This window comes from Varroa jacobsoni, unplaced genomic scaffold (assembly GCF_002532875.2).
Source record: "Varroa jacobsoni isolate VJ856 unplaced genomic scaffold, vjacob_1.0 contig01070, whole genome shotgun sequence".
NCBI classification, from domain to species: Eukaryota; Metazoa; Arthropoda; class Arachnida; order Mesostigmata; family Varroidae; genus Varroa; species Varroa jacobsoni.
In genome coordinates, this window is record NW_019214579.1 from 89,642 (window position 1) to 100,981 (window position 11,340).

Sequence of the window (11,340 nt, forward strand, 5' to 3'; positions counted from 1 at the left end):
AGCCTAATAATACCGAAATAACATTTTTGGTACTCCAACGTTCCTTCGAAGTTCGGTCAGAGAACGGGCTGTCGATTAGTACACTGCTGACACAAATATCAGTTTTTCGAGAAAGGGCTGCAATGTGCCCCTCTCATGAATCGCCCTCTCCGGCGTGGCTCAACCGCCCGCCGCCATCATAATATGAGTTCTTAGCAAAATAGAGCGTTCATTCGTTGGAGCAAACTAACAACATGTCGTTGGGGTCGAAACGTAGTGTTGCTGCTGGCTGGGCCGTCAATGTTACAGTTGCAGGCGAGGTGGACCTGCTCTGTTTATTGTGTACAAAACTAGTAACATGTAGTTCAATTTAATTGTGTTTTGATCAACATTGACGTCTGAAATGAATCAGCAATGATATTTCGTGTGTACAGTGCGTCTGTGTGGCGAAATCCTGAGGCGGTGCGGTGAATATTGGCCGGGGTCCTGCGCCCCCCGGTTAGAGCGGGCTTTCTGAGGCCGCTATTGCTGTTTCCGCTTCTGGTTATCGGGTGCACTACGAACCAGTTGGCACCGTGCAACGGTTCTGGTGAACGGCTGGTCAACAACACACTGCCGTAAATACTGAAACAACCTTCTGATATGCTAAACGAGCGTTGCGAACCGAACGATTCGCCTGCACTCGCCCCGATATAACGGTAGCTATTCGGAAAGAATAGTAAAACTAGCTAGGATTAGGACGCTGGCAAATATGAGTCGCGAATTTTCAACGGCGCTCCTAGGCAAAGTTGTCGGCCACATCTGTCTCAACGTCGGCTGGAATAATATTCAACAATCTTCGCTCAGCATTCTCGTCGACATCCTGCAGCGGTTCGTCCCTACATACATATAAATATACATATTAACATGTATGGGTATTCCATACTTATAGAGTCTTCTATTTAGAAAAAAAAAAGGGAAAGAGGCTGGATCGAAGGGAGAGCAGGCAGAGAAGAAAAAGCGCACAAGCTGTGTCAACTGAAGATACAAAAGAAACAGAGGAATTTTCGCGGGTTGCGTCCTTCATCGTCTGATTTGACGAAAACCTTGTCCGATACGGTGTGGCGCATGTTGAACGATGCATTTTCGGAGTCTAATAAAACGAAAAACTACTAATTAAGGCCAGGGCAGGACAAAGCTAGGCAAATAGGCGCCACCCCTCCTTGCCCATTATTGTTTATTGCATTGCTTTACAACCGTCCACACAATTTGTTCTCTTCGATGGTGCTTTGATATCTATTTGCTAATCGCTTGCTGTCGTATACCACTTTTGTTGTCTATTGACATTGTCTATTCGTGGACTGTTTGCCTATGGAGAGTTAGTAGAGACCGGCAAAAGCTAGCCGCTTTACAATCTATTATTCTTGGCATACTATATAGGTGTGTATGTGTTATTACTGTATATATATCAACTAGTTTATCATATATGTAATTTGATTATGCTGGGCGCCATGCACACAGTATCGTGATATAACAAGCAACAACGAAAAAAACGTTTCGAATCGTTGATTTTTGCCTGAAAGGAGACATGACTTTAGGCAAAAAGAAAGCAGAAAAATTCTAGAAACTTCTCTCACTATTAAGAGCTACTATTGTAAAAAGTATGTACTTAAAGTACATATTTAAATAAAGCACATAACCAATTTCTGTCGGAGGTTCAAAATATTATATGGTCACAAAGTAATAAAATAAATACTAAGTTAGTTTTCAGTTAACGAACTGTCGATTATCGTTTGATGAAACTTGGAATATAAGTTGTAACGTGAAAAGTTATAGTAGCGTGCTTTGACTTCGCAATTGCATAATGTCATTCTATTGAATATCATAATTTATCTAGTGTTGCATTTCCGAAAGGGTTAACAGCTTTTACAGTGCTAACCGGTTCAGTGGCTTTAGATAACAGTAACTGAAGTAGTAATATCAGGTGTTTTTGCAAAGGATTATTTATAATAACGACAACGACTAGTTAAACCGGGAGAAACTTTTTCCGCATGATATATACAACAAAAAGAAAAATTTTCTGGTCCAAAAGCCCTCTCCTTTTCATCTCTTTAGCTGTTATAGAAATGCGTTATATGTACTGTTTGCCAATTGTTGCAAGATCAATACCGCAGGCTATCAAGCTTATTCGGCATAAATGCATATTTTTCAGTATGCGAGGCGAAAGTGATTATTAATTTAAGCTAATTTTTTTGTTCGACACAATAGAGTTGACTGATGATATCAGTGGAGTGGTTTCTTTATTTTTATGGGTTCTTAATTGGCAGGTATTTAATTGAGCTGGGAAAGTGTGCGCATGCATTCACTAATGGAGCGGGTCGAACTGAAACCAACACCGAGGATGTGTTCCTTGCCTTCAGTGATTTTGGTATTACGGAAAGCGATTTGCTCGACTATCTTCTCAACGTCGATTCGTTACCTTTTCCATCAAAGTGAGTAGGACAGCTTACTTCTAGTACGCATGATATATACGTACTGGAAATAAGCTTACCTTGCTTCTATAAAGAAAATTGGGCCTTTTTCAACATAACTACAACTTCTTTACAATTTTATTTTATAAGGGCTCTCTATTGTATGTGGTCATACATTTATTGCCTTGAAATAAGCGTGACTCTTCATTGTGTTTTGATTTTGAGGTGCAGCTATACTAGTTGACAGCGAGTAACATGAATGTGTAGTAAGTTGTAATTAATCTCTTAAGGCTCATCCAGAGTACTAGATACCATATTAACAAAATACATTTTATCTTTCAGAGTTGTTACTTCTGGGGCCGCTAACATTAGGCTTTTTAAAGTTACGATAGAGCCAACCTTTTCAAACGTAATATGCACAAGACAAATTGTACCTCGGTTCTTGTCCATTGTTTGGTTTAATGATTGCCACATCTTTCCTACGTGTGATTATTCCTTTGTATGGGGAGTAGACTTCCACGGTTTCCGGTTCAACAGCCCGCGCAGCTGTGTTTTCCAAAAATTGAGGATCCACAACGGCCAGAATGGATACCAAGCTATTTTCCAGCCACACGGCCCGAATCCGAACTGACTTCTGCTGCGCCATCAAATGGAACCGGGCCTAACGGCCAATTAACTGCAGCAGTTCCAGCTATTGAATATGAAACTCCCGAACATCAGCCTCAAGTAGCTCCAACCTCTCCACAGGTACCCATCATCGAACCTGTATATCTGCAACACGCCAATACTTATATATGCCATTACTATTTACAGAGTACGTAATATAATAGCCGTATTAAATTGCGATATCCGCTGTACGATTATTCGGATTATCTGCTTCTTACGTCACCCTATTTTGCGCCGGTTCCACGATACAAATTCATGTAGGATCAACTTTGGTCTTTAATTAGGATATAACATTTAGAGGAGACATTTTCAGGTGGAAAACGGTACGAAACGGCCTGAAGATGGTTCAGTGAAGGTCAGTAGCAGCAAAAAGGTCAAGGTTAGTTTGAAAACGACTAGAACGTGGCAATGACATTGCCCTGAAATTGCAATTATTAGCAAAACTGCCTTTAAACTAAGATAGCGTTGTTAAGCTCCACTAAAAGTTCTATTCCTGGCAACAAAGAAAAACATGAATAATGACATTAACCTATTTATTAATCTTCTTGATTCATATTTTACTAGTTGTTTCAGATACACATGCGAGAAGTGCAATAAAAACAGGTTCACACTCTTTTAAGAAAAAAAAAAAAGAAATAAATGCTAGAGTGATTACCTATGAATCGTATTCACTTTGTATCTTCATAGTAAATATGTCTATAAAGGTTAAAACCCATAATTTGATAATCACTTACATGTGTTAAAAATGAGGTAAACATTCGGCATAATTGCTGTTCGCTTAGCTTCATGATCTTTCATCAAAAAGAAATCTACTACAAGACAAAACATTTGCTAATAAAATGAGTATGACGTACTGCTTTGGTTTTTTATTCCGAGCGCTAGTTTTCGTTTCTCATTGGTTGATGTTCGTTTATTTACGCGCCAGGTTTTAGCTGAAGAAGGTACGCCAATGCGTGAGGTGATCTTCATTCAAATGACTCCATCAGGATTTTTGTCTGCAATTCGTGATGGCCGTCTCCCCGACGCATGCCACCCATCAAAGTTGCTACTCGACCCCCGTAGTTCGGAACACGAAAACAGCTCAGACGACGAACCGAGCCCCGACCCGTTGAAGCAGACCACAGGAGCAGCAGCGGGCAACGCCAAAGCCGCCGGCAAGAAACGAAAACGAGGTACATTAAAAAAATTATACTTACGAGCTTTGTTTTTGTCTTATTTGAACAATACATATATAATTACACTAAAACGTCAAATAGGTATCTTTGCATTTTTGGATTTTAGCATGTTCATGCTTGTTTATTTCTACTACGGTAATTTATTATAGATACACTGAAACAAGGCCTTAAGGTAGGCTAATTGGTACAACCCTAACGGTACCATTGTCTATACGTATCGCTCTTCTGCCATAAAAAAATGAGTTGAATCTACGTTCTATGTTGTGTTGCCGTTGAAAGCTGCGTATGTTGAAGATTTGGACAAGCCTGAAAAAAAAATATCACGTAGCACGATGCCTTTCGGTACATTTATTTAGAAAGCAGTAACAAAAATATATTGTTATATTATGAAACTGTTTGTGGGTTATTCATTAGCACAGCTTACGTAAATATATATATTTTTTTTCTTTTTTCTAAGTAATTTGAAAAACAAAGAAAAATAAGAACCCTTTATATGATTTGTATGAATTGTTTCTTCAACAGGAGGCAAGACGGCAGCTGAGGCGAAGGCAGACAAATTCTTCGATGAGAAGATTGTTTCGAACACTAACAATAGTAACACCAACAGTAATATTGTTAACAATAATAATAATAATAATAATAATAATACTGATAACAGTAATAATGATAATAATAATAAGGACAGTGATAAAGTCAATACATCGGGATCGCTGATCACTTCCATCAAACTCGACAAGCAAGCGGGTACTATCAAAGAGAAAAAGACAAAAGATAAAGATAAGTCGAAGGATAAGGAAAAAGTTAAAATGGGAAAGCTATCCAAGCTGGCCAAGGTAAAAGAGAGCAAAGACAAAGCCGCGAAACTACTTCTTCTAAAAACGAAAAAAGGCAAAAAGCGAAAAAACCCGACCGGAGGACGCCCGCCAAAGGTATTTGAATATTATCGAATAAATCCGGATGTAATTAATGTCGTCGTCGTAATAGATTCCCTTTACTGAAGACAATATTCGAGTGAATTTCTAGTTAAAAGAGAAAACATAAAATAATGTTTGGTAAATAAAGATGGGCAAAGAGAATAGATAATCTAATTTAATTTCCAGCTCTAAACCGCTAAATAAATTGAGATATTTTTAGTCCGTTTATTCGAAGAGTAAAATGTATGTACTAAGGGTGCTGATTACTTGAGCACTTTAAACTTTTGAAATTATATATTTGAAAATATCCACATTTTTGAAAAAGCTTTTATTTTTTGCCATCTAAATGTTAAATATCTCTATTTAATTTTAGCCTGCTAAGGTAGCTCGACTGTCATCGCCTTCGAAGGGAGATGGGACCAAACGTCGTCTCCCCATGATAACCACGAAATTACCACGACCTGATTCCGTAAAGCTTGATGCTGACGAGGCTGACTCTAGCCGCAAGAAAAAGGTAGACGCTTGCACAAACAATGACATTCATTCTGACAACGATAGCCAGAGCCCAGTGAAGTTGAAAGTTAACGACGACCTCGTAACTACTACACAAGTTCCACAGCCACCAGTGAAACTTAAGGTACGCCTGTCGTTCCAAGATTTTTTCGATATATTTTCATGATGGGAGATAGACAGGTAGGCCGCATACAATGTATGCAAGCTCTAATTGTTGTAAGACACCAAAGCACAATATAATTTCTACCAAAAAATGTCTTTTATGGAGTTCCCAAAAATATAGGAAGAGACTATAATAATATAATATGTTAGAATAATATGTTAGGATTGGTTAAATTCAATAAGAATAATCCAAATAAAAAGGAATTCATCATAAGAATGTTATGAAAACAATATAAGTAAAACATAAACTACATAAGATGTATCATTCGAAAATGAAGTATTATTAGTAAACGAAAGAAAAATCGAGAGTTACGGCTCAATCAAGATCTTTTGATTATTTTAATTATTTTGATATCGTGTTTCTCTCTCATTGACAACAAATAGCCATTATTAAAGTAATCCCTCTTTCGGCTTTTAGGACGAAAAACGAATCACTTCAATTGTCTCAACGGACTGCTATTAGTTAGCGAACGTTTGAAATTGTAATCCCTATATCTTTATTTCACAGGTAACCAAAGCCGAACGTTTAGAGAAGAAGGAACGTCTTTTAAAAATAAAGAACAAAAAGGGACGCCGAGAGCTAAAAATTAAGAATTCTCCCGATACTAAAGAAGCTGCGAAAGTTGTTAAAGAACCCCCTTCCACCAAAAAGGAGCTTCTGCTGAGTATCGATGATGCTATTTCAACGGTGATAGCAGAAGCCCGACGGAATGTTAACGATCGTTCACTGGCAGATGAGAGGGGTCGAAAGAAGCTCGTGGTAAAGGATGTCTTCTTAAGCGACAGCGAACCCGAATTGCGTCGAGATCCTTCGCCACATTCCGACGATGATATTGAAGTAATAGGCGAGTATCACCTACTATGATAATTATGTAGACGAATAGCCAAAGATAGGTAATGGACTAACACTCCTTTCGTTTCGTTTGTAGATCATCCAAAAACACCAGACCTTCCACCGACCAGTTCCGGTGACAATGTATTTGTGCCTACAGAAATACAGAAGGATACTGGTGACGACCTTCAAGATTTCAATTCTCCCGATAGTGAGAAACGTCTATTAAAAAAGAAAAAGGTATCACCTCTTGAAGAATTAGCTCGCCAAATGCCGTTGCGAATGGAATCGGAGCCCATGGGTGGGGTAGAGGACTCCAATTCACGACTTTTGACGCCCTCGGTCACAATTACCCCCGTCCCGCTGACACCTTTAAACGCTGCACCACCGCCAACCCCAACGCTACCATTACCGACACCAACACTTACCGTGAAAACACTCGCCGAACGTAAAGGTAAGTGAACTTTCGACAATTTGGCTCTTCACATATACAGCAAGTTTTGGAGTTTCTATTTCACTTTTTATAGGTAATAATCAGAGAGTACCGCGTTTTTGTTATAACGAGTAGATTAAAATTTGTTCTAAACGCATATGAACTTCATTATAGTAGTTCATTTTTTGCTAGCAACAATTGCCATTGTTGACAATTGCAACAATTTGAAGTGTCGGCTATTTCTAAGCGGTTGAGCCAATTACATAAATGTCATTTCTGAGACATAAATTTACTGATATGTTATTTAATTTTGCGTCAAATATATACAGATTATTGGGGTAGATTATTGGGTCATATTAATTCTAGTGACTCAAAAATCTAAAAATGTTTAGGCAATCCTGCGACAAGTCTTTTTCAAATTGTGCGTGCACAAAATTGTCGGTTTGTCTGGTTTACGTTCTTTATTTGCTCTTTTTGACAGGATTACCGCCTCTGGAGATTGACCCAGATAAAAAGAAGCGAAAAGAAAAACGTAAGGAAAAGAAGGAGAAGAAGACCGGAGGTAAAAAAAAAGAAGTCCCCAAGCTCACGCTCAAGTTGCTGAGTTCGGCTGCTTCTCTAAGCGAGCCGCTGTTTGAACCTACACCGTTGGTCGCTGCACCGGCTATAGTACCTCCTAAAAAATCGGGGGCGACAACGGGCAACAACAAGACGCCGCCAAAAGGCAAGGTTGGTACTGTCGTATCGTTATAATCCATCTCGACGTTTTAACTCATAACGTGCTTGCATGCGTATCCATGTAGTGCCGCTGTTGGCTCAATGGAATTTAGAAACCATTGCTGCTTTACGTCTGCAACGCAACGTACGTGGGGTACGTAGAAAATTGTATATCTTGTGCGGTATAGAAGATCAGCCTTGTAAAATGTATTATGTCTAATATTTATAAGCAAAATAGTTATTCACTTCTCTCTTCACTCGTGATACGTTTCTAGGGGAAAAATTCACTGCTTCGGAAGATGGTCACTGAAGTCGGATCGGACAGCGAAACCTCGTTACCTATTGTTGTGGAAAAAATCAAAAGTCCGCCAGCGAAACCGAAGACCACTAAAATCAAGGAACTTAAGGAGCCCAAAGAGCCCAAAACGCCCAAAGAGCAGCCGCCCAAGAATGAATCGAAATCACAACAACAGCCGCAGCAGCAGCATCGATCTCCAAAGAAAGAAAAACAAACACCTCCAAAGGTTTGTTATAATAACTATTATGGAATGTAATAGCAAGACAAGTAGTTAGCGATAATGATAACAAAAGTAATAACGATAATAATATACGTGTCTAATTATTCCAGTTGACCTCACCTTTGCCGCCAAATCTTCCTGAGATTACGATAACGCCGATTCCGGCGCCATCGTCGTCAAAGAAAGACAAAAAGAAAGAAAAACCTGTGAAAGAAAGCAAGAAGAAAAAAGCAGCGGCGACAACCGCCAGCGTCGTTGCCATTGAAAAGATCGAGTCGCCGCCACCACCGCCAGTAGTTGAGAAGGTTAAGGTTAAAGTGAAGGAAGAGAAGCCACCAAAACTGTCCAAGGCAGCGCTAAAGGAGGAAGTACCTCCGAGAGAAGAGAGACCGACGAGAGGCAAAAAGGACAAGGACCAAGAAAAGGACTATACGCCAAGCAAAAAAGAAAGCAAAAAGGAACAAAAGGCTAATAAAGAAAAAGAGAAAGGACCAAACCAAGAAGCCCAGGTTGAAGTGGTCACTGTAGGCACAATTCTAGACGCCGATGGTAATAAAATCTGGATTTGTCCAGCGTGCGCAAAACCAGACGATGGAAGCCCCATGATCGGGTCAGTGATATTATAGTTGTTATGGGATAGACACGATACTGTAGTTTTTCAACTACAGATTAGCAATATCGCCAGTAATAGATATGATCAGCAGAGTCTAAATGCCAGATACTCTATGTATAGGTTCAGAGAACTCTAGTGCTATGCTTTTCGATGTTGTTTTTTACATTAATGCAACTTCCGTGGATGCGTAATAATTCAGCATTGAAAAACTCACTGGTATCAGCCCGGATCTTCACTAGTTAGCATTGCAGGCCTTGCACAGTTATTTATTTTCTATCTTTATGATTTATTTGGCAAGTCGGTCGCCCTTTTTCAACGTTCCATGAAGCTGCACATATACCCTAAAAAACCTACAGGATCATTAATGAACGCCGATATGTTGCCTCTTTAACACGTTTAACATTTTCCAGTGCCTGCACTCATCCAGTGTGTGAAATGCACTGTCCTCTTTTGCTTGTGAGCACAGAACACATATGATCGAGGGAATCTCCCTATTCTATGTAAATCACTAAAAAAAGAAACCCTATGAGTACTGGCATTAAGTGGAACGATATTTCTCCCCAGCTTCTGTAGAGGTTTCAGGGGATAATTTTTTTCTGGGGTTGCGGTGGAGGCAGCGGTGACCTTAACGCTTTTAGATGTGGTTATTATATGGGTGATTTCTCTAAGAGTTTAATCTATTTGAATTCTGGGATCCCTGGCTGTGTCCTAGCCATGAATTAGCTACAGTTCAACCTTGAGTACGATTCTTTCACAGTTTCTGCTGCTTGTAAGAAGCACCGCCTTTTATTCAGGAGAACCTAGTTTTCATTATTGGTCCTTCTCCGTTCAATCTGCTATTGCCGCCAGTGCATGATTTACTCAATCTTAGAGCTCCGCGGCTGTTTGCACAAGTACTGTCACTGCCAGATCGTCCGTGTAGGTGGTCAAATCAATTTTCAACAGAAGGTCGGATAGGCGTAAAATTCCATTATACTTTTTAGTAGCAGAAGGCCCAGCATAGATCCTTGCAACACATCTGCGGTCATAGAAAGTAAAGTTCTGCAATTCTTTAATGTAATGTATATGTAATCGTGCAAAATAAACTACTAAGAGTGTCTTAAACGTTTAATAATATTTCGGTATTGTGGCATTTGAACCTATCTTATAAACCTTCTAGTTGGAATCAGAGAGATAGTTATCATGTTCTATAAATCTAAACAGCTAAACTGTTTTTTGCTATTTTGGCGTTGCAGATGTGACCAATGTGACGATTGGTATCATTGGGAATGTGTAGGTATCAGTGTCCCACCATCCGCCGAGGAGGAATGGTTCTGCACACGCTGCACGAAACTTAGGAACAAGCCGCATAAAAAACACCGGAAATGATCAATCAGAGATTCAAAGGGAATTACATACAGCGGGATGTCGTCAACAGCAGAGTCTGCAAAGGTCATTCCGATGTATGACTTTGACAGGTCTATCAACATCTCAGTACTGAAGCTGCTACGACGTAATATTTACCTATCGTGCTCTGTTCTGAATCCCTCTTATTAACGTGACCTTTAGTCGAGTCGTGAGACTCATGTTATCGGATATTTTTATAGATCATGCTTGGCTGATTATAACAAATTTAATGGAATGGTATCAGTACATGAGTTATTTATATGGAAGTAAAGTAGTCTTACGACCGATCTGTTGCGAAGGAACTCAGTGCTTCAACAGGGCTATTCTAGCGCCTATTCAAAATGAGCTGTGCAAAGTGAGTCCATTTCGCAGGTAAAAAAAATTCGATACATAGTTATATAATGAAAAATGATCTCGACAATGTAATTTCGTGGGGAAACACGTTCAATACGTAATAACTCATTAAAAAGTAACTATAGATACTCGTCCGTTTGAACGTTTTGTCACCGCAATCCGAATTCCAAAAAAAGCTACAATAACATAACATAACACAGCAAAAGAAAATATGTAAACACAAATGAAATTGACAAAGTCTATAACATTTCCAAAGCTTCAGCCAAGCTCTTGGTATGTATTACTAATAGTAAGTAATTAAACCTTGCTGAAGCCTTCAACCTTTGATGAGCACGACATTGAGAATCATAGCTGTGTATATTTCTTAAGGAGACAGAAAAAGAAGGCAGTGTGCACTTGCATGTTATCTAGATATACACATGTACATAACTGTATATGCAGATAACGAGATTTTTTGCTAGTCGTGGGGTTGAGTCGACGCACATGGACGTCCGATCGCTCAGTGAAACATCAACGAGTTAACGACCGAACCGTCGGTGCGTTTATCTACATCTGGCGCGGCGGCTGTTGTTGTGTCCGGCTGACCTACTTTGACGGGCGAGTTATCTCTCTTCGTATTGGGTTCACT

The 11,340-nt window shown here is 39.4% G+C and overlaps 1 protein-coding gene across 2 annotated transcripts; it reads left to right on the forward strand.

The window, feature by feature from the left end:
- The first annotated feature begins 200 nt into the window (after window positions 1-200).
- LOC111271822 (uncharacterized) lies at window positions 201-10,357 on the forward strand. 2 transcript variants are annotated; one of them, XM_022852828.2, is made up of 13 exons: window positions 201-849; window positions 2,286-2,450; window positions 2,942-3,176; window positions 3,409-3,474; window positions 4,021-4,267; window positions 4,793-5,199; window positions 5,558-5,821; window positions 6,368-6,704; window positions 6,789-7,145; window positions 7,606-7,853; window positions 8,117-8,365; window positions 8,470-8,969; window positions 10,208-10,357. In XM_022852828.2, the coding sequence occupies exons 1-13, from the start codon at window positions 731-733 to the stop codon at window positions 10,338-10,340; spliced, it is 3,327 nt and encodes a 1,108-aa protein (XP_022708563.1). In that variant the 5' UTR covers window positions 201-730; the 3' UTR covers window positions 10,341-10,357. The 2 variants fall into 2 exon arrangements, with proteins under 2 accessions (XP_022708563.1, XP_022708564.1); XM_022852829.2 differs by having other exon boundaries at window positions 3,409-3,450.
- Window positions 10,358-11,340: the final 983 nt, after the last annotated feature.